The sequence below is a fragment of the Elgaria multicarinata genome, chromosome 1, assembly GCF_023053635.1.
Source record: "Elgaria multicarinata webbii isolate HBS135686 ecotype San Diego chromosome 1, rElgMul1.1.pri, whole genome shotgun sequence".
In the NCBI taxonomy this organism is placed as follows: Eukaryota; Metazoa; Chordata; class Lepidosauria; order Squamata; family Anguidae; genus Elgaria; species Elgaria multicarinata.
In genome coordinates, this window is record NC_086171.1 from 21,937,254 (window position 1) to 21,960,929 (window position 23,676).

General features: G+C 42.5%; 1 protein-coding gene across 3 annotated transcripts; it reads right to left on the reverse strand.

Moving 5' to 3' along the window:
* Positions 1-10,425: 10,425 nt before the first annotated feature.
* METTL6 (methyltransferase 6, tRNA N3-cytidine) lies at positions 10,426-23,676 on the reverse strand. 3 transcript variants are annotated; one of them, XM_063124448.1, is made up of 6 exons: positions 23,554-23,676; positions 20,808-21,104; positions 18,723-18,857; positions 15,953-16,123; positions 15,032-15,173; positions 10,426-11,464 (listed from the first exon to the last, which is right to left on the reverse strand). In XM_063124448.1, the coding sequence occupies exons 2-6, from the start codon at positions 21,102-21,104 to the stop codon at positions 11,316-11,318; spliced, it is 894 nt and encodes a 297-aa protein (XP_062980518.1). In that variant the 5' UTR covers positions 23,554-23,676; the 3' UTR covers positions 10,426-11,315. The 3 variants fall into 3 exon arrangements, with proteins under 3 accessions (XP_062980518.1, XP_062980498.1, XP_062980507.1); XM_063124428.1 differs by having other exon boundaries at positions 20,808-21,164; XM_063124437.1 differs by lacking the exon at positions 23,554-23,676 and adding an exon at positions 22,138-22,224 and having other exon boundaries at positions 20,808-21,164.

A 23,676-nucleotide genomic window follows, 5' to 3' on the forward strand; every position in this document is an offset into this window, starting at 1 on the left:
GAGGAGGATGGGAATGATTTCCCAGACAAGGATCTGAGTCCCTGAAAACTAGGAAAATAATTTTGAATGGGAGGGGGGGGGAGGTATCAATCTAGCAAGCAACATTCAAATCTTTTCCCTACACAGATGTGCTTTCCATATAGGAAAAATACATTCCATTGCTAGGTGTTTTTTAAGGACAAGAGGGATGGTGGAGGGAGAAATACTTGGCTTGCTTCCTTTTGTGGAAAGGTTATTAGTTTGATTAAAAGCCCGGTATATCTGAGTAGGAAAATTCATAACCTTTCACCAACACATTAGTCAATTATATGTAAACACACAAACACACACTTTAATCATTCCCTCTATAGCCAAATCAGAGCCATTGAGAGCTAAACTACCTGCTATGTTAAATATGTAGCATGCAGCTTATCCTCACTTTTTTTTTTTAACTTTTAAATAAGAAACCAAGAAGGAAGGGAAGCAGTGATGGGAAGATGGAGAGACCTGGAGAACAGTAAGAAGCTACCTGAATGGAAATAGGTTGCAGAAATCAGAGCATTGTAAAAGAAACATTCAACGAGCAGTTCCTTTTTCATTGGTTTAATTACAGGATCAGGTATTTGATGAGATTCTGTGGGAGGGGCTTTTGTTCATTTTTTTTGCATTTTAGGAGGCCAAAATGTGATGAAACTGTGAGTTGCTTGAATTACAGGTGATTCACAAAGAAAACCAAAAGCCAGTTGGGAAGTGTGCATGCGGACAAGTGCATGTATACAGTATTTGGCATTAGCTTTATTTAGGGATGGTTGGAACTGTCAATTTTGATTTCTCTGTCTCATTTTCCAATCCTCACTTTCTTCTATCCCATTTCCGCATCAGCAACATTCTTTAAAAGTCTGTCTATATGGTCAGCATGTTTATTTATTAGTATGCATTTTTATGCCCATTTTACCTAATACACACATTTTGGAATCCATTTTTATATATGCATTTTTTATTTATATAATGCTTTTTTATAACTTTTTTCCTACCAGCATATGCATTCTCTCCCCACCCCCTAATATATGCATTTCTATACATATATTTTGTTCGGAGAATTGCATCGCAAAATTCTGAGGACTGCAAAAAATACCGAAGGATAACTGTGTTCTGGTTCGCATATTGATTTGCAAAGTACGAATTCGGTATGTTCTTAGCCAAATGCAAACTAAGTGAAATTCTCTCCCATCCCTAGATTTATAGGCCAAATAGTTTTTAGTTCTCCTATGATGTGACAAAAGTTACTATATCAAAAATGTTTTGCCCCGACCCAGACAAATGAGGTGAGAAAGCTAAAGATATTGAATACAACTCTTGGGAGATAGTCTTGGTTCTCTTGCCTGGGCCTAGCTGGTTTCAGTCGGACAGCTCAGCCCTTTCCTTGCTTCCTCCTTCGCTGTCAGTCTTGCGTGAGGCTTTGGTAACAGTGCAGGTGGTTCCTGTACATCTACCAATTTGCATTACATCTTTTCCCCTCCATCCTCTAGCCCAGGCTCTGCAAGTTTTTGCTTTTCTGTCTGTTGGCTCTGATTGCACTCCTCCTAATGTCCCAAGATGCTTTTAAATCTCCCTATCCTGAGTAAATCCTATTTTACATGTCTTACACTCCTTTCTCTTACGCTTATGCTCCTCTGCTGTCTGTCCTGGCAATTGAGAATTTTGGATTAAAAAAAAAATTGCAGATGACTTATAAGCCCAAATCAGGAGATTTATTTATTTATTTATCAAAACATTTATATCCCGCCCTATATCTCAAGGATCTCAGGGCGGCGTACGGTTAAAATCATACATATAAAATAGAACAATAAATGTGCAATTATAAAACAAATTAAACCATTAATATATTAAAACCAATATAAAATTTTAAAACGGTAAAATCCAATTAAAACAATACCGTGTGTAGACTGGTGGATTTAGCCATCAAAGGCTTTGTTAAAAACGTATGTCTTTACCTGGTGCTGAAATGAAGCCAGTGCCGGCACCAGTCAGTCCTCCAGTGGGAGGGCATTCCACAGCCAGGGTAACACAACAGAGAAAGCCCTCTCCTATGTCCCACCATAGCATATATCTAGCGTGGTGCACAGAGATTGATATCTTAGGCATAAATAGCCATCCTATGTAGCATCATACTACTGGCCCAACCAGCCCATAGGTGCCACAGGCAGCAGGGGTTTGTGCCAAAGCTGGATAAGACCTGGAGGACCCACGGGACTGGTATGGTCTGGAGTTAGGCGTGCTTTTGTGCTTGCTCCTCAGCTTAGTAGACTAGAGGCAGAACCATTCCAAGGCACAGTGGGGCAATGTTTATGACGGAGAGCATTAGAGTGGCCCTGTGTCATGTTATGGACTTGATATTTGGCTCACTTGCCAAAGATGATAGCCACCAATAATATAGGGTCTTCCTGATTGGAAGTAGTGCTCCAGGTTTTGAGGCAGAGTTTGGACATCTTCATCAATCCAGCTGTAGCCTGGTCACTTTATGGTGTGCTTCCCAAACAACTCATGTTTCCTTTATCCACATTTCATTCCAGGTTCAGAGCTGCTTGAATCGGCCCTGGATGTCTTCTCTTGTTCCGCAGTCCAGGGCACGGTCTAGAGCAGGGGTGGGGAATCTCTTTTAGCCCGAGGGCCAAATTTCATTTTGGAGAAGCTCTTGGGGCAGCATTCCAGTGGTGGGTATGGCCAAAGGGAAAAAGGGCAAGGCCAAAGGGGAAAGAAGTGGGCCCAAAATACAAAATAAATAAAATAAAATATACTCTTACAACCAGTAACTAAGCCTTAGGGGAGGCATTTCAGCATTTTAGAATGAAGGAAAAAAGTCAATGGGGTCAAAGAAAAGGGGTGTAGTCGTTTGGGGAACCCCGGAGGGCCAGATTGGGCCCCCTGTAGGGCTGGTTTTGGCTCTGGGCCTGAGGTGTCTCACCCCTGATTTCCAGGTACTTGATGTAATGACTTTGCTGAAGCTAATCAGGTCTCGGTCTGGTTGGTAACTGTATGGGGAGAAAGGAAATGAACTAACCTCTCTGCTCTGTTCTGAAGCATAAGGTTACTTGGGTGTATGAAGCAGAAATCATAACTTATTGTGGATCACACCCAACACTAGAGATCAGAGAGATGCACAGTCTCTGATGCACAGTCAGAGGATGCATCTCCCCACTTTGGAAAGGACTCAGAAGCACGGAGAGAAGAAGCATGAGTCATTTATATGCCCTCTTTTGCCACTCCCAGAGAAAGTCCAAAGTGGTTGTCAAAGACACAGCCAACAAGCAGCTAAGTTAGAGAGCAGCACGATGCACGACATAGTGGCATCAGCCCACACAACCTGAGGTGTAGCTTTACATGCAAAATGGCTGGACAGTTCAGTAGTATTTCTTATACCGCCAACATTTTTTGAAAATGCAAATATAAGGGGAAACCCTGGTTTAGTGGGCTTTCCCTGAGGTAGCTTTGTCCTTTCTCGGTTTCTATTTATCTTTGGTTTCACATCTTGCTGCTTTTAGAGGACTGCTTTCCCTGCCTGCTGTGGCTCAATGTCATGGGGAGATAATTTCCACATTTTCTATATGTTTCTGAAGTTGACACATGATTATTACATGGTACAAAAACTTATCTGAATGAGGATTTTTCCCACTCAGCACCAAACCAGGAGAAGTTCTCCAACAACATTGGTGTGATGCAGCAGGGAAGGATGTCGGATACTGGGGGGGGGGGGGGGATGTCATGCAAGCATGAGGTAAACCAGAATAGGTTCAGTTCAAGGCAAGCATGTTCTGTGGGAAACAAACACTGAAAGAGAACACCCAGTTTCCAACAAAAGCCCATATGGTGGCCAGGTGCCCTCTTTTACAGGGGACAGTCCTCTATTTAAAGGGCTGCCGAAGGATTATTCTGAAGGCATCCTCTGCTTGAAGTTTTTTCATTTTTGTATATTGCTTTTAAGTGTCTTAATCTTATGTAAACCGCCCAGAGAGCTTTGGTTATGGGGTGTAATAATAATAATAATAATAATAATAATAATAATAATAATAGAAGTCGTTTAGAGAAGAACATAAGAAGTGCCATGCTGGATCAGAGCGCTGGATCCATCTAGTCCAGCGCTCTATTTACACAGTGGCCAAACAGCCATCGGTCAGGGATGAACAAGCAGGACATGGTGCAAGAGCACCCTCCCGCCCATGTTCCCCAGCAACTGGTGCACACAAGAACCCCAAAAAGGAAGAGCCCAGGGGCCTTGAAGCTGCCCATCAATAACCATGTTGATGGCGCACAGGTCACTTCATCCTTCCCCACTATGGTGAGGTGCATTGTGTAAGGGATGGGTGAATGGAACTGGGGCTGGCCTGTCTTTTAACGTGTTAATTTTATTGTTATGGTTCATAGGAAAAGGGAGATAAGCGGTCCAGCTGCATGGGGGAGAATGGTGATGCCAGGAACCACCTGAGGCATGTCCGCCCGGCCTTGAGAGACATTAACATCTCAGGTGGAGGTGTGAAAGATCTACATATGAAAAGCCAAGGGGAGGGGGGAAGGAGTTGGAGAAAAGAAACTATAAAATATACTTTGTGGGGGGAGTTCAGCGCAGCTGGCTGACTCCAAGGCTGGGTGATGTATGAACTGTAGTTTTAGTTTTCTGGCTTGCTTTTTCTGGGTTCTTATATATATGCATGTTTTAATAGTTTTAGTATGCTAATCCCATGTAACCTACCCGTTTCCAAATAAATGGTCTTAAACCTCCAAATTGTGAGCTGTGAGCGTTTGTTCTGGGGATCTGTGCTAAATCCAGTCCAAGGGCCGGCTTTTGCTGGTGCGTGCTTCCTTTACACATTGTATCCCTCTTTAAATTACAATAATTATTTCTAAATTTGCAACTATAGATATAAATGACCATATGCAAATTTTGTGCAAATAGCTGCCCTCTTTTTTGGTAATTCACAAGTGGTCACTCTAACCCACTGTGGCATGTGGCTTGAAGGATCCTCTCCAAAACAAATTGACGTACCCCTTGGATCTCTTCAGAGACCTTGTGGCAATAGTTCACAATGATAAAATAGTTGTGCAAACATTTTAATTCACCTGAGAGTTTTACCAGCAACATCATATGCTTTGAAAGCTACCTTTTGGTCGGTTCTTCTCTCTGGGAGAGAAATAGGATGAGAAATTTGCAGTAAATAGGATTCAGTGCCAGAACCTAATTTCATTGCCAGGACTCTGCTCTGGAATAGGTGAAGGGTATGGAGGGTATAGAGTATATAGAGCAGAGGTGAGCACCACCTCCAGCCTTAAGTGCAGCCCCCATTGGCCCTGAATTTGCCATTGTGATGGCAATGGGGGCAGCAAATATAGGGTGGGCTAAAGAGGACAGTTGTTATGCATGCCTTGTTCTAAAGCTAAATTTGGCCTTTTTAGGCCACCGTTTTGGTTTGCCATTGAAATTCAGTGGCAAATCATAAATTGGCTTGGAATAAGCCCCTGCAGCGCCTGAAGTTACCCACACCTGCAATAGATTGTGCCTGAGCAGGCACAGAAGGCATTTGCTTTACCACTGAGTAACCTCTACATTTCAAGGATGGGCTTAAGTCCCGCCATGCTTCTTTTCAGAAATGAATCACAGATTGCATAAGGAAAGAAATCGTTGTTAGCCTTTTTCCAGTGAGGAATCTGATGGAGAAAAGCGAATGCCCCGCCACAGGGCTATTTCCAGAGCAAGAGAGAACCGTAATGATGTGTAATCCTCTTTCAGAGGAAAGAAGCCATTTCCGCTGCATCAAGGATAAGGGAGGCACCAATTCCCAAAGGGATGACCCTAAAGCTTTATGAAGTGTTGGCTAAGGGCCAACAGACAACACGATCGGCGTTGTGTAAGCATCCATTTCTAATGGTGGAAAACAGAATCCAGCAAGGATAGCCCAATCCTCAGAGAAATAAATATCCCCACTTTAATCCAGGCCCTTCTGAATGGTGAAACACAGCTATTACGGTCTGATTAAAATAGTTTAGCAGCAGCAATGGGAGTTGCCATGTAATTACCCTTCTCTCTCTCTCTCCCCATCATGTTATTTTTGCAGCCACTCTGTAATTAAGTCACAATTCAGACTAGGATGGTTGTGAGCTAAGATGATGGTCAGACAGGACAGAAAGACAGGCAAAGGACAGCTCTTCCTCTTCTTCTTCTCCTTCTCCTCCTCCACTTTTGAAATAAGCCAGCTGCACACAATTAAACCATAGGCAATCCCACCAAATTCAGAAATGAAGTCAGATCCACAACAATTAGAATGAAGGGAAGAGGATTTATATTATATTGCAAATGCAGATTACATAGGGATCGCTTGAATCGAAACACCCAACTATTTTTAATATATCAACTCCTCAAAAGTCTTGGGTTGCACATTAAAAAGCATCACCTGGTATATGTGTGAAGGTATATCCCAGGGATGTCCCTGATGTGAAGTCCAATTTATCTGGATACACCGGGTTGGGGAAGGCTGGGACATTCCATCCTATTAATAGCCTATCAACCTCTCTACCCTAGGGTGGGCAACACACACACACACACACACACACACACACACACACACACACACACACACACACACATATATATATATATATATATATATATATATATATACACACACACACACACACACACACACACACACACACACACACACACACACAGTCTTTTTTTACTGTCTCCCACTGCCCCCAAATCCTTCTGAATCAAATTCAGACCCAAGGAGTTTAGCTTTTCAGATTGCCCATTGTCCCTGAAGTTGTAAATTTTGTTTCTGAAGTGTGTTTTGCCTAAATAACCTTTGAGAACGGGTTGACAGATCATGGAAAAAAACATCTGGTGCAGGTATCCTGTAAGTGATTGCACTTTGTTTTCAAGCATTGTTTTAAATAAAAACAAAAATGACAAAGGCCCTGTTCACACAATCATGAAGTAGAGGATAAAGCATTCACAGAGCAAGGGATAGGAAAGCCACAATGCATGTGCCCATCACATGACCGTTTCCTCATGGAGCACCGTGGTTTATTTCCTACTCGCTGCCCTGTGGATAAATTCACCCTCTCCTGCCATGGTGCCTGCATATCGCTGTAGTGCAACACAGGATGCGGCTGCCTCCCCAGTCGGCAAACAGACAGCGCAAAATGTCTGCGGCAGGAAGACCATCAGCAGAAGTGGCACTTGCCCTTGTCAGCGGACTCTATGGTTGCTGCCTCCCCAGTCGGCAAACAGACAGCGCTAAATGGTCATACCATTTGCCTTCCCCCACGGTCTCTTTGTGCAAGAGGGGCATCATTTTGGCTATTTCCACCAGGTGCAAGAAGATGCAAGGCCAACACCAACAATGCTAAATAGGTTAATTTTCCAGCTCTTCAGCCCTATCAACAGAAACCTCATATCTTTACTCATATTGTCTTTATCCTGACAGCTCCAATATCTTTTATATCCAAGTGAGACAGAGTCCGCCGCCTCCCCTATTGCTTTCTTTTTCTTTGCATGACATGCTGCAGGGCTATATTATGATATTATATCATATCCTCTTGCAACTAAAGTATAATGGTTTCATGAATGACCTCCACTCCACATTCCTTTGTCATTTCATTTCATTTCTTTCTACCCTTTCCCCCCCTCTTTTGCTTTTAAATTGACGTTTCATGCCTAATTGGTATCCAGGTGTGCACAGCTAGCTCAGTTGTTCATCCAGCACTGGGTAAAGCTTTGTATGCTGGTGAGATTAGATAGTGCAGAGCTCAGTGGAAAAAGAATTTAATTTTCCAAATGACTATAATTATGGTTTGATCTAATTGCCGAGAGCGGGGTTGAGCATTGTCTTATGCCGATTTAGGAATAACATTGTGAATGCAGCGCTTAAAAAAAATTAAAAATAAACGAGCCTCCGTGGCTTGAATATTGGCCATAGACTGGTAATTATAGAATTCTATGCTGCTGGATTGCGCTAACTACAAAGAATGTGCCTTTTAACACCAAGCATCTGGCGGTTCTTTTCCAAACCCTGGTAGTTCTTTCATGACTAGGAAGAAAGAAAGAAACAAGAAAAGGAAGAAAGAGGTGGCTCATGCTAAAAGCTCAAAAGAGGGTTGATTGGTGGTCCTTTGAAACTATGATAGGGCCCCCGAGTGCCTGTCCCTGCTCCCTAGAGTGTCCCCGCCTGTTACCCTCAAATATTTTGTCACACAAAATTAAAAAAAACCATTAAATGTTGTTCATATACAAACACAGTAAAGTGTAGTAGTAGTAAATTAAATAACTGGCTCTTTGCTGCCTTTCAGTGATACCCCAATCCTGGCCCCTGATGTGACCTCTTCACTTCACCTAACAGTAAGGCCAGTCTCGCCTTCACACTTTGTTCGAGAGCTGGAGTTGCCAGGTCCTTACCTGGAGACAATGTCTATGCAGTGGTCTCCAACCTTTTTGGATCACTGGGCACATTTGGAATGTCGAGAGAGTGGCATGGGCACGCTCAAAAAAACGGCTGCCATGGTGGTGGAGGGGGGGGGGGGTGCCCATTCACAAAATGGCAGAGGTGGGGTCCAAAACACAAAACCTCTCTTTGGAACCCACATTTTCCTGCCCTGATGCTCATTTCACAGAAGGCAAACTGAGAGACGGCGGCATTCTTAGAAATCAGGATGGCACTGGAGGTTCAACACTTCACTTTGCAGCCTCCCAGTTAATTTTTTTTAATAAAAAGAAACCTTTAAAATAAAATAGAAATCAGGAGGGGCAGGGACCTGGCAGGCTCCAAGAGAGATATCCGTAGGCACATCGTTGCACATGGGCACCCAGTTGTTGATCTCAAGCCTATGCCGTTAAATGCTTTGAAATACTGTACTTCTCATTTTGTCTTTATACCAGTCCTCTTGCCCAACCTACATGCCCAGCAGAAGTACAATTAGAGACACATTCGATTCCCACCCACCCACCAGCCTGCTAGCAGTCTGGTTCTGGATTTAAAATGACATCAAACTGATTTGGGGAGGGAAGCCGTTCTTGAATAAAGTACTAAAAGAAATGAATGCAAATGCACACAAATGCATAGTTGATCCCAGGCTTTTAAAGGTCAGAATTATACACTTTCTGGTTCATAGACACCCACCTTGACCTCAATTAAAGCTCAAAAGTATAGGCTTGTCGTAGAGCTGCTGAAGAGGCAAGTGCTCTTGTTTTTTTTTACCAACAGAAGGCTTCCTTGTTTTAGGCATATTCCACACTATCATACTCTTTAAATGCTAATGTGTGTGTGTTTGTTTATATCTAGGGCCAATTCTATTTGATCTCTCCAGATTGGGATTTTACAGTCTAGTCTAGTGCATGTTTAAAATCAAACAAAACTTTTAACATCCTAAGAAGGACACAGTTAGAGGAAACGTCAGTAGTTCCGTATTGAATCTTACTTCAGTACTGGTGATGGGGCAGCACCTTCCGCCTGATCTGAGGGCAGCAGGCTGACTCAGGGGATCCAAGGCAGGTTGTCTGCAGTTCACAGCTGTGTTCCCAACAGAGGGAAATGCCCCCCTTCACACTACCTGCCTCTGCCACATGAGGCAACCACCTCACTCTGCCTAATAGTAGGGCCGGCATTGGGCAGGAGAGTTTTTGACCCACAAGAGCATTCTATCATGAGAGTTAGGCTATTTTCCACAACATGTACAGCAATAATTTCCTATAAACTAACATTACTTCACCTTTCCCATTTGATAACATGACTTCTTCACAACGGAAGGCACAGTGATACAATTTAAGGGCGTTTTGCCCTAATCCTCTATGGCTCAAACTAAGGAACGTTACCCTAAATTAACGCCTTTTAAAAAAGCTCCCACACTTTTCATCCTAGACTGATTAATCTCCATCTTACCTAAAAGGAGGAGCCAATCAAGTCAGACACCTGTACTTCAGCCTCTACATCCGTCCAATTCGTATCCCACTGTTCTCCTAAGCTCAGGATTGTACACAGGAAGTTTTTGTTAGTTTCATCCTAGGCCAAGAGATCATGATTGACTCAATGTCAAACATTCTAGCGCTGGCTCTCACTACACCACAAATGCAAGCCTGTTTCAAAAACAAGGGGTGAATTCCCAGTTGAGGCTTAGAAGAAGTTGGAGACTATTCCTGCACTAACTGCACAGTCAATTCTGTTCCCCGCTATTCCCTCTTCTGTACATCAGCCCCAAGAGTGAAATGGTCATATGGCACCTTCTTCAGAAGCTCCAGCACCCTGCATATCTATAGACAAGTTGCAATGAATTGAAACTGCAGGGAAATTGCTTACTGAAAGACTTTAAATAAGAAAGAATGAACCCGAGGGAAATCCATCTAAAGTATCCAAATAGGTATTTATAGTCCATGCATATCCTACAATAGAAAAATGACATTTCTTTAAGAAAATTTAAACATTTGTGAACATTCCTCCGCCTGCTCGTGAAAAGATTAATTAAAAGCAGAACATACTTTATTCAAAACAATGTATTATCCAGGCTTAGCTTTAAGGTAGATAAACCTGAGCCATGATCAGACATGGTGGCTTCTCAGTTGTGTGACCCATTCCCTTGTTCTGAGGGTTTTTCACTTGCAGCAACGATAAGAAAACAACAGAGAGCAGCTTTGGCAGAGCGATTCTGTCATTCTGGAAAAGCAGTCTTTGTGATAGTGCAAGCAAAGGAAACTACTGTGGAATAGCCATATAATGAGCTGGCTCAGATGTTACATTTGACCATAGTTTAGTGTTACAATTAACATAGCCTCCTCCAAGGCTTGCACACTGCTCCCCCACACCTCCAGCACAGCTGTAAGGAGCCCTTCACAAAGGCGGCTTATTTTTCTCAAACAAGCCACTTTAAGAATGCATGGTTTCTTGTTGGGTCGTTCAGGATGATTAAAAAGCCCCAGTTCATGGCTTAACATCCCCACGCTTCAAGAAACAACCCACAGTTCAACAACAACCCACACTCAACCACTGTAGGTGGGTTAGTGTCTTGTATGAACAGCCCCAAATGAGTTAACTTCACACCATAGAAACTAGCTTGTTTCCACTAACCACAGTTAAGATTAACCACGGTTTAGCTTTCGGATGACATGTTAAACTGTGGTTAATCTAAAACAGAAGTGGAAGCTTCCAACTCCTCTTATTGCTGTACTGGAAGAGGAGAGGGAAGTGAGGAGTGCATGAACCCACTGGAAGGCTAGGTTCATTGTCATAACACTAAAGCATAGTTTAGTGTAACATCTGAACACAACCAAAAGTCCCACTCCAAATCCACAAAAGTTATGTTTCCCTTTGAGGCTTTCGAAATTTGCTTTGGAGGAAAACTCTTGGCACACACAGGCCTTCCTTCTTATTCACAGTTTCACGTAGCACATATTCATTGATCACTTGTTCATATCCCACAGACAGGAAAAGTTCCGCCAAGAAGTCTGAAGAGAAGAAAGAAAACTTATCAATATGGATACGCAAATACGAGATGAAAGAGATCCTAAATATGCAGATTGATCATCTCAAATAAAGCCTGCCAAAGTCTTTGTATTCTAATATGAGAGATAGAAGCCTGTAGATAATGTAGGCCATTTGCAGTAAGCAACTAAAAACACAATTGGCCTTTTTGCTATTCAAGGCTGTCAGCCATTCTTCCCCCCTCCCTTTTATTGTGAATTTAATAGAACAGAAAACAAATTGTGAAATAAAAAATAAAAATGACATGCATAGGAATGTCAATTTTTTCATCAAATACACCATTCTTAAAAAAAATCAGGGGGAGAATTACACATAGGTTTCAAGAAAAGCAGACCACATAGCTATGTATTTTATCCACTCACAAGTGGCACCTATATACCACCCGTTCAAATGTTGATAGTGTTATTAAGTTCTCGGTCCACTGCAGTATGGGAGGTGAGCATTTGTCCTTCCAATGTGATAATTTCAGTCTTTTAGCTGTCATAAGGGCTTGGAAAATCCATTTGCGCAGACTTCCAAGAAGCCGGTAGGTAGTTTAGGAGGATATGCACATCGTTCCATATTAGAGATTGTTTCAGTACAAAGTTTATCCTTATAATAACCTCCTCCCAAAGGGAGGCAACTATTGGGCATTGCCAAAACATATGAATAAAAGAAGCATTAGGTGTGTTATATCTCCAACAATTATGCAAATTAGACAAACCCTTATTAAAGAGGCCTTGTGGAGTCCATTAAACCTGAAACAAGGTTTTTTGCTGAATAAGGCATCGCCTAAGATCCGAAGAAACTTCAGATATAGAGGCTAAGACAACAATCCATTGATTAGGCAAAATAGGATGCTCCAATTCTCTATTCCATTCCTGCGTATCCTGTGTACCCTGGGTATCATAATTACTGATATAGACAGATAGATAGATAGATAGATAGATAGATAGATAGATAGATAGATAGATAGACAGATAGATATAGATATAGATATGGATCATGGGTCGATATGTTGGTTCAGTTGTTTTAAGTGATTCTAACAGTAATGAAGGCTCTGAAGCTGTAAAAGCATATGGACCAAACCTGTCAGCCATTCTGAATTTAGTAACTTCTCAGAGGGTGCTGGGGAAAGGCACTATTCCCTGTGGAGTTTTAGATTCAGGGAAAATAAAAGTTCTGTAGGATCATGGAATTGCAAGATCTTGATTGGCTGAATCATTATTATTCATACAACCTTGCATTCCAAGATTCTTCTAGTGCATAAGAACTACATCATTTGCCATCCCCCAGATTTGGATCCTGCTTACTGAGATGAGAAACTGCTTGGGATGAAACAAGGATAGATTCTGTAGCCTAGCTTTGGCCCTATGGCCCCTTTTCCTTACAGCCTTGGGAGAGAAGCTAGTTGAAAATGAGAAATGCCTGCTCTTTTTATAAGAACACTGACGACACCTCTCACGAAGTAGCTCATCCTTAATTTCGTTGATAATTGATGTCTTTATATTTTTTTAACAAATTGCTTTTCAAAGCAAATGCAGGGATCCCTTGAGAAGGGATGTCAGAGGAAGCCCTTGCATGAAGTGTGACTGTGAATGTCTTGCAGAGTTGAATTTTACAAAGGAAGCAACTGCAGACACATCCTTTATCCTTCAACGCCATCAGGTGGTCAGAGTCAGTCATAGAATCACAGATCTGGAAAGGGCCATTTAGGCTATGGAGTCTAACCCCTTACTCACTCCAGTCTGTTTGAATACCTCCAGCAATGGAGGCCAGATCTACACCAAGCAGGATAGGACACTTTGAAAACGGTTTGAAAACTGTATGTGGAGTGTGTCCTGGACCCCAACAGTTGTCACTACTGTTATAAACTGTTTTAAAGCAGTAGTGTAGATCCTGCCGAAGAGTCTACCACCTCCCGGAAATACTTTTGTTTTCCAGAAGGCAGTTAGACAAGAACTGGAAACAGCCCGAGATAGGGTACTACCCTCCACTAGGGAAAGGATTCACCTGCCAAATGTGGAGGGTGCCTAGTGGTCACATTGAAAGTGGTCCTGATCGTGGCAATGACTGGGACTCGTAGGCTCCAAGATGGTCTCTAGTAAGGTCTCTAGGTGCCCTGCTCTTGGCTTCAGCAGCTTGCTGGGAAAACTCAGCAGAGTAGTTCACTCAGCTTAGGGGTGGGCAGCTTGCGGCCTTCCAGATGTTATCGGACTGCAATTCACATCATCTTTAGCCAGAATAGCCAGTGGTGAGGGATGACGGGAGTTGTAGGCCAACAACTTCTGTAGGGCTACAAGTTGCCCACCACTGGTTTAGCAGCAGGGTGCCTTGAAAGGCTGAAGACTGCTGCCTTGTTACTCTCACATGTTGACCTTCCTTTGTTGCAGGTTTGGAGAATGGGTGCTTGCTGGTCGGTGCCATACCAAGCAATGCACTGGAGGGAGAAGAGGAAAAAAAGCAGCAAGAGAAAAAAAGAACAGAAGAGGGATTGAGTGTTTTGTTGGGATATACAAAACCAAAGAAGAGGTGGTGAAAAGGAATCGGAATAAAAATACCTTCGGAAGAAAGGGAGGAGGAACCGGCCTATAGAGACACAGTAGAGAAAGAAAAGTGGGGTCCTGTGACAGCTCCTAAATGAAGGCAGAGAAGAACCAGGGGCGGAGACTACCAAGGAAAGGGTTAATGCAAATGAGGTGACACGCTGCTCTGCCTTCCCCAGTGAGTGGAGGGGGGGGGAGACATTCCCATACCAAAACAGTTCACAAACTCTACACTTTATTTGCTGAAGAAATCACAAATGTCATGGTTCTTTTCCCCTTCCCAATTGGCTGGATTTTAAGTGAATAAAATAATAATCTAAATGTGCTAAGTGGCCTCTCAAAAACTGTAGGAGCATCTCCTTAACCTCGACAAGCTTTGATCTGAGACCTTTTATGCCCAAGTAGCACTTCTACAAGTTGTATTTGGCCTTGTCTTGTATTTGGCATCTGAACTCACATCTACTAGTAATATCAAACTTACAGCCCATTTTGCTACTTTGCTCTGGCATAGCTTGTTGCTATAATCACATCTGAAATACTCTCCCTCCAATTCATATCACCAAAACCCGGTGGTTTTAGGAATAAAGAGATGTATTGCCTTGAGAGGTTGTGATGGCCACCAACTAAGGTAGCTTTAAAAGAGGATTAGACAAAATCATGGTGGACATCAATGGCTACGAGTCATGACAGCTATTGGCTACCTTCCATGATCAAAGTGGACAGCAGCGGGAGAGGGCTACTGCGCTCATGTCCTGCTTATGGGCTTCCCAAAAGCTTCCAGCTGGCCACTGTCAGAAACAGGTTACTAGACCAGAGAGGCCCTTGGCTTGATCCAGCAGGGCTCTTCTTATGTTATTAAACACTATAAAGCACCATGCAAGTACAAATGCTAAACGAATGACTGCTGAATCCCATAATTCACTCTTAGGAAAACCCCACATACAAGGCTATACAATAGTTTAAGAAGCAACGTGTAAACAAAAAAGTCAGAGCCAGTAGACTCACCATCGGTGAAAAAGTATGATCTGGTTCCGTCTTGTCTTACATAGAAGTTTTCTCCAAGCTTGTTAGCAGATTTAAACCTCAGCATTGCATGATCATAGAGACCATAATCTCTGAACAGCACACATTTGCCTGGTTTTAATACCTGACAAATACGTAACACAGAAGTGAATTGGGCTTTATAAAATACAAACAGGGTAAAATGTAATAAAAAAGGAACATTTTGAGTCATATATATATATATATGGTATGTTTCCGTAAAGGCTTCAGCTGATACAGGTTGCTAAGAAACAGTAACAACGTGTAACGTCAGCTGATACAGGTTGCTAACCCCATCGCCCGACTCCTCCAGGCTTTCCAAGGTAATCCTACCCCACTTTCTGCATCTTCGCTCCCTCCCCCCACATGAAGGGGGCAGCGCCACGGTCCGGAGCATGAGCAAGGCACAGCCAGGGCCCTTGGTGGCCAGGTGGGAGGCAGCTCGTCTGCTGCGAGCCAAGGCCCCGGCCTAATCTCATGCGAGCTGGGCGGGTGGCCCAAGGCTGACAGGAACCCCGGGGAGATGGTCCGGATCATGAGCGAGGCACGGCTGGGGCCCTTGATGGCCCCCCAACCTCCCTGCCCTCAGGTCTGCCAGACGGCACTGTTTCGGTGGCCTCCAAGCAGCCCGCGCCCCCACAATGATATTTAATTAATAAACTTTAAGATATGCGACAACGGCGTATGTTACGCCAGGTACAGCTAGTATATATATATTTATAACAGATCAAACATACTAGTTGTTTTACTTCTAGGATGACAAGGATCTTTACAAAAGTTGCCTTTGAATTCTGTTTTCATAGTGCTTACCTATATGTAAGCTTTTTTAAACATTATTTTTTAATTATTAACATTTGTACCATTATTTAAAAAGTGCTTACTTGCCTTATAAATATTATGCAAAACTAAATGCATCTTTTCCGGATGAATGGCAGAAAGTACAAATATTAACGTAACAACATCCAAAGAATCTGATGGAACATTTTCCAGAAGATCATCTTTGGTAAGGTCGCACTGGAATACTTTGCATCTCTGGGTATCATATAAAGGATTTTGCTATGAAGGGGGAAATGTTTTTCATTAGATGAGAAAAGTTTGCAATCAAATGTTTGGATTTCATTTTTGGAAGTTAAGACTTCGAAACATTATTATTATTATTATTATTATTATTATTATTATTATTATTATTTATATAGCACCATCAATGTACATGGTGCTGTACAGAGTAAAACAGTAATGGTAGCAAGAAAGCATGAAACATAGAACAGCAAGAGAACAATAATTTCTAACCTTTGGATTATTCCGTTCCCAATTTGCAGACAGGTCTTTGGGTTGTTACTAATTACAAGATTAGTTCTAGAGTCGTGTGAAGCTGAACTCAATGATTCTGCTGCAAAAAGGGAGTAAAAGGGTGTTTTTGCTGGCTTCTCCCTTCAGCCCCCTATGCCCCCAAAAATCTGCTCTGAAGGATGGGGGAAGGTTCCCCCCCCCCAGAACAGTGTGTGAGACAGCACTGGAGGTTTAGGCAGAAGGGGGAATCTTTGAAAAATCATCACCCTGCTGCCTTCCTCCAGTGGGGAGCCTCTGCTGGATCCTGGTTCCTTTAGATAGTGGAAGAAACCCTTTCCATTCACACAGCAACAATTCTATATCTTGCCCACAGTCATTTTTCAGGCAGCTGTGACACAGCTGTGCTGTAAAACACATGTCACTGAAAAAAGCTTTTGGACAGTTCGTATTTCAAAGATATTATCATATATCATAAGCCTCACTCGACGTTGAATTGGAGGCAACTATTAAAGATGTTTATAAACAAACCAGAAATCTCGGCCATAATTCCAAATAAGTATGCGAACAACCCTGAATTCAGTTGGGCCTTTCTCTCTCTCTCTCTCTAGCACATCTGACAGTCAAGATTACAGAGTGCTTTTTAAACTCAAGAACACCTAGTCTCATTAGCTGACATAATCTCTATGGAAAGAATAGCCAGGGTTTACAAACACAACCTCTGTGGGTCATAGCCAACAGTTGGGGGGTTATAATCAGAAGTCAGTTTTGATATGCTAGCTAACTGAAAATCTCTCTTTGAATATGCTAGGTTGTCTTTTTCTAAAAAAAATCATTTAAGTTTTTTAAATAATTTGAAAATATTTGTCTGCATCCCAGACTCTCCCACCTGATAATTGTCTCATCCCAGGCATTTTCATAATAGGAAGGAATTTGTATATTTTTTATGACTTCATGTATATACATTAATTAAGCCAAGATTAGTCAGTATCTGCAGGTATACTAAAAAAGCAATCATTTGGAACATTATCTCAGGCACATCCTGTTATGACCCTTCATGGAATTCTTGGGCAACGTTATCACGGACTCTGCAATCTTATACATGTCTACTTGGAAGTAAATCCCACTGTGTTAAAGTGTGTATATCCACCCTTTTGACTTCAATAGGGCTTACTTCTGAATAGACATGTATAGGATTGTGCTGTTAGTGTTGCAAAGGTTCATGCTTCAGAAGTGGCTTGAAGAAGGGAGAATATCTGCCTTAACCAAAATTTACAGTGAAGAACTTAAATTTATTGTTGCGAAAATAAAATAGTATTCTATCTACTTCTAAGACATTTGAACAATACAATTATTTATAAGCAGTAACCACTAATGAGACTATTGGACTCATGCAGCAACATAGAAATTTTAAAATAAATAAATAAAACTGTGAAAATTTAAACGACTATCATTTGCTCTCTATGTAAACAGGGTAACTGATTTTTGTTGGAGCCTCTGTTCCTGATTTCATTTTGTTTTATGATGCCCAATTGCTTAGACACAAAATAAACATTCCAACAGGGCATCAGCAGTTTTCACACCTGCTTTTTTCAACATGAAATAGGGGGAGGGGGAGGAGATCTTGGTTATTTAGGGAAAACTCTGAAGTGCTATCTCCTGTATTTGAGGCAATAAGCCTGTGTGCACTAGTTGCTGGGGAACATGGGTGGGAGGGTGCTGTTTCACCATGTCCTGCCTTGTTGGTCCCTGGCCAATGGCTGGTTGGCTGCTGTGGAACAGAGTCCTGGACTAGATGGACCCTTGGTCTGATCCAGCATCAGGGCACTTCTTAGGTTCTAACCTTCTTCAATCTGGCAGCTCCCAGATGTGTTGGATCACAACTCCCATCATGATCCGATTTGCTGGCTGGGGATACTGGAAGTTGTAGTCCAACACATCTGGAAGGCACCAGGTTGGGGAAGGCTGATTTAGGAGCTTGGTTCCATAAATGTTAAGGGTTAATCACTGATCATATAACCAAAATGAGTAAAAGGATTCTTGCATCAGAATAAAAAAATGTGTGTATGAGTATTAAGTGAGAGAAGTAGAGTATTAGATCTAAAATACTAAAGGGTTGGATCTAGACTTGGTCCTACTTAGAACAGACCAATCAAAATCAATGGGATTTAAGTTAATCAGTATAATTGAGTCTGGATCCAGCCCAATGTCATTTGTATCCCCAAGCCTTGGTACAATCTCTCCTTGTTCTCTTTTTCTTCCTCTGTTTTATCAACCACTGTTTTAAAGTAAGCAAGCCCTATTTTCCCAGGATTTAAAACATTTATGCACCTGTTTCTCATGAGATAGAGACAAAAATCTCACCAACCTTTACATATTCCACAGCTCGGGGAGAGAAATCACAGGCATATGCAAAGATATTCAGATCCTCTTCTAAAAGTGGAAATAAACAGTTCCCAACACCACAGCCTGCTTCAAGAATTGTCAGCTTCTGAGCTTCAAACTGCGTGGTGGAGGAACAATCACATTTGTTACATCCTTTCAAAGCAAAACAAATTTTCAGTCGTGAAATATCAACTGTGTTTTCAGAATCAAAGTCCAAAGTTATTCACATTTCAGTGTTATCTGCTAGGCAAGCCTTCCTATAAGAACAACAACAAAGAGAAACACCCACCCACTCTGATTTTGCACCATATGATGCATACAGTTGCTGTAATCTTCAGTACACAACAGATGTAGGCAAATTAGTGTCAGTCATGCCAAAAATTGTTCCTTGAAACTAAAATATTTTCCTCTAAAAAGATAGGCAAAAACTAGCGGCAATCCATCAGATCCTTTTGCTGTCACTCAGGAATGCTGACCAATGGCTACCAGTTAACTCATCTGTATTGCTTATAGTGATAAAATGTCAGGAACTATAACCCAGCAAGCCTCTTTACATAAACTGAAAAGAGACTGGATTCACACAGCAGAGTACTCTCTCACCTTTTTGTGGATATGGGACTAGACCCACCACAGGGAATATAAATGAGCCCATCAAGACTATGGAAAAAGGGTTATAAGCCACATTTTCTGGTTGGCAGTACAAATAAAATTCACTACGAGCATTTACTTATTATACTTTCTGGCCACAATTCAAAGTGCTGGTTATGATCTGTAAAGCCCATTACAGTTTGGGACCAGTCTACCTGAAAAGACACCCTCTCTCATAGGAGCATGCCCATGGTTGAAGCTGTTCAAGGAAGGCCCTTCTCCCAGTCTTGTCACCATTGGAAGCATGTCTTGTGTGACAGAAGAGAAAGCTGTCTCGGTGGTTGTTCCCAGGCTCTCAAACACCCTACCATGGGAAGCGAGGTTGACTCACTTTCTGTTAAACTTCCTCAAGCAGGCAAATACATTTTTATTCAAGCAGGAGTTTGCTCAAAGGGGGCGGGGGGAATTGGCTGGGTGCTGTCTACTTCTTTTATTGCTGCATTTTTAAGTGCCTTTCAGTGAATCTGTTTTTATGTTATGTTTTAATTAAGATGTTGTCTTCTATTATTGTTAGGTGCCTCGAGCACTATAATTAGTGGAAAGGCAGGATATAACTTAATTAAATAAATACTTATATCCTTTTTTCCCTTTAGAAAACATAGGGTGGTGAACATAGGGTTCACAGTGGCCCCCATCCAAGCACTAATCAGATTCATCCCTACTTAGCTTCAACATCAAATACTCCCAACACCATTCATAATCTTTACTGAAAGCATCTGATTTTCCTGCCAGAACCACAGTAATATTTCAATCTAATATTTACTTATCCTCCAAATGTTGTAAGAACTATAATAATTTTATGCAGTCTCACAGAGCTAATACAGGGGGGGAAAGACTACTACAATTTCTAGCTTTGAACCAAGCATATTCAAGCTACCTTATTTTGTTTCGAAAAAATACACCTGCCTTCTCAAACCTGGCACCCTCCTACGAATGGTGGGATTATAAATCCCATCATTCCCATTCACATCCCATGAGCATGCTGTCTGAAGATGATGGGACTTGTAGTCCAACACACCTGGAAGATGCCTGGTTGGTGAAAGCTCAAATCCACCACATCCGTCTTAATTGTTGTATCTTTCCATGATGCTGAACAAAGCATTCATGCAAGGACTACAATGGGCAACTTCTACAGAAAGTCATGGCTTCTTTATGAGAGCAGGGCCTCTGTGTATCAAGTAACTGACTGGCATCTTCAAAAATATCTTAACAGCTGCCACATCAAGCCTTCCCCATGGAAACTGCAAAAGGGAAGAAGGGGACCTACATCTAGCCTGAAGGCCACCACAGGCTAGATGCATCTGCCTTGCAAAATGTTACACAGCTCAAAGTAAGACTGGTTGTGACCTTCCAGCGCATAGAAACATGTATACAGCAGCTCTAAGTTGCCCTCTGCTGCTATGGCAAACATTAAACTCACTTCACGGCAGGCTTTTAACTCTTCAAACTCTCTTGTAGTCCAGTGCCTGTCCTTGAAAAAGTTGGTGCTGTTCCTTTTGTAAAAAAGGTCCCAATTCTTTTGTGCCTCTTTCTCAAGTTTCTCTTGCTTGAAGTTGGATACTAAGATTTGATCTTCAGCCAGTTTTTTGGTTTCTTCAGGACTAAGTATTCTTGTCTTGTGCCCTCTCTTTTGGAAAGGCTCATCTTCACAAGCAGAGATTACAACATCAAGCTGAGCAACCAATGAGTCACCTTGCAGAGGCCTGGATTCATTCATCTTAATTAAGAAGGACACTGAAGATTCAGAGTTGTTTTATTCCTTAATTATCATAATTGACTAAAATCAAGAGGAGAATAAGGAAATGTTAGAATGTTGCATCTCTGGGTGTGCTACAAAACGATAACAGGCCCTTTGCAATGAATTATTTCTTTCTAATGCCATCTCTGAGGTCACCTTTGGGGGAGAAATGCCTGAATATATCTTCAGACACAAAGAACATAATACTCCGAGAACTCTGCCGAAGTACAAGGTGAAACAAAGATATCAGCAGCTGGTGGAACATTTCCAGTATGGATTGGCATACAGTAGACTTTCCTAACCTGGTACCCTACACATGGGCTAAAACTTCCATCATCCCCAGCCAGTGTGACCATGCTGCCAGGGATGATGGGAGTTGAAATCCAACACATCTGAAGGTTGAGGAATGTTGGTACAGGCATAAAGACCCTGTTCAGACAACACGCTAAGCCATGGTTAGGCCTTTTGCAGCAAATGGTTAGTGAGCATGTTTAAACCATGGTTATATAACCACCAGGGTTAGGAATGGTTCACTTGACATGCTAAGTCATGGTTTACATGTCACGTTGACCCATAATGTTTAGTTCAAAATGCTTAACTACCGTGGCTTAGTGTGTCATCTGAACAGGGTCATTGACTTAGTCTAAACCAGTGGGGAACGTGTGGCCCTCCAGATATTATTGGACTACAATTTCCATCATTCCTCATCTTTGGCTATGTTGGCTAGTGATGGGAGTTGCAGTCCAATAACATATGGAGGGCTACACATACCCTAACCCTGGTCTAAATACAGTTGCCCTAAACTATTCTAGGTTTGTATGTAAGAATCCAGCTCCCTGTCAACTGCCACACTTAGACGGGGGTTGGGAGAAGTCAAGGTCCCTGGAGATATTTCCAAATGCCTCAATATTGCACTTTTCAAGCACAGTATGACCGCATGCATCTCCATGTTCCTATCATTTGTAAGTAATGTAATTTTCCTACATTTGTATGTGTAAAAAGATCAACTCACCTGACCCACATGGAAGGCACACACTGTCTCCCTCTCTTCATGGCAGGACATGTGACAGGGATGCTTTAGAGTGGATTCCTGCATTGAGCAGGGGGTTGGACTTGATGGCCTTGTAGGCCCCTTCCAACTCTGCTATTCTATGATAGTAAAGATTTTCCCCCAGGATCCAGGAATGTGAAACGAGCACAGATTCTTCCAGCCACTCAATCTTGGAATGGCTTTCACAGGTAGCTCATTGGACATGCCTCTGATACTGGAGGCAGCATATAGACATCAGGATTAGCAGGGTATCATTGATAGCTTTATCCTCCATGAATTTGTCTAATCCCCCTTTAAAGCCATCCTACCTGGTGGCTATCACAACATCTTGTGGTAGCACATTCCATACTATAATGATGTACTGTGTGAAGAAGTCCTCCCTTTTATCTGTCCTGAATCTCCCACCATTCAGTTTCATTGGATGACCCTGGGTTCTAGTATTATAAGAGAGGGAGAAACCTTTTCCCAATCTATTTCCCCCCAATCCATTTATGCATCTGTAATTAAGCTGCCCCTCTTACTCATCTTTCTTCTAGACTTCATTTTCTTGGGAGGGGACCTAGCTCACTGGCAGAGTACCTGTTTTGCATTAAGGCTTCTTGATGACTACTAGCCCCAGGTAGGGCTGAGAAAGGCCATTCTGTAAAACTATTGAGAGGCATTGCCAGTCAGCGTATAAATCAAGGAATGCGGACCATGTGGCCCAATAGATGTTGTTGGACTACAGCTCCAATCATTCTTCACAATTAGCTATGCTGGCTAGGGCTGATGGGAGTTGCAGTCCAACAACATCTGGAAGGCCACATGTCTGACATACTAGATAAACAAATATAGTACCGAGTTGGTATAAGGCAACTTCCTACGTCCCCTGCTTCATAAGAAAACACGACAATGCAGGGGCCATAAAAGCGAGAGCTCTTTATTTTGCTCAGCGGTCGGAGCACATGTCTGGGAGGCAGAAGGTCCCAACCACTCACTGCCCTGTCCAGAGGCTCTCGGGGAGGGGGGAGGGCTGGGAAAGACCCCCGTAGAGCCGCTACCAGTCTGAGCAGACTTTGCACTGGGCTAATGGACCAGGTGATACAATGCAAGGGTGGGCAGAAGGTAAGCGCGCCAGATTTTATTTAGGACTTCAATTCCCAGAAGCCCCTGCCATCATGGCCAATGGTCAGGAGTGCTGGGACTTGAAGTCCAAAGCATCTGAAGATCTACTTTCTGCCCAGTCCTGATATAATGGGACCGAGTTGCTGTTTTCACCTTCTTGTTGCCAAATGCCACCCACCACCTACCTACTCTCGGACTCCCCCCACCCCGCGCCAGGCATTTAGACCATGTTCAGATAATCTTTTGTTCGCCGGCGGCGCCGCCATTCCTCACCCCTCCCCACTCTTCTCTTCTCCCGTAGAGGCTTCCTCGGTCTCTCAGGCACCACGAGAAGGGACTCCAATTCCGGCGGGCCGTCGCGGCCTGCTGCTGTTCCTTGCCCGGCGCGGAGCGCTT

What these genes read in the sequence shown, in the direction of transcription:
- METTL6 (XM_063124448.1), bottom strand. Translation starts at nt 21,104, where the DNA reads ATGAATGAATCCAGGCCTCTGCAAGGTGACTCATTGGTTGCTCAGCTT. An exon ending in GAGCTGTGGAATATGTAAAG is followed by an intron (nt 16,124 to 18,722) that starts GTTGGTGAGATT and finishes CCCCCTTCATAG; the next exon opens with CAAAATCCTTTATATGATAC. An exon ending in ATCATACTTTTTCACCGATG is followed by an intron (nt 11,465 to 15,031) that starts GTGAGTCTACTG and finishes TCTTCTCTTCAG; the next exon opens with ACTTCTTGGCGGAACTTTTC.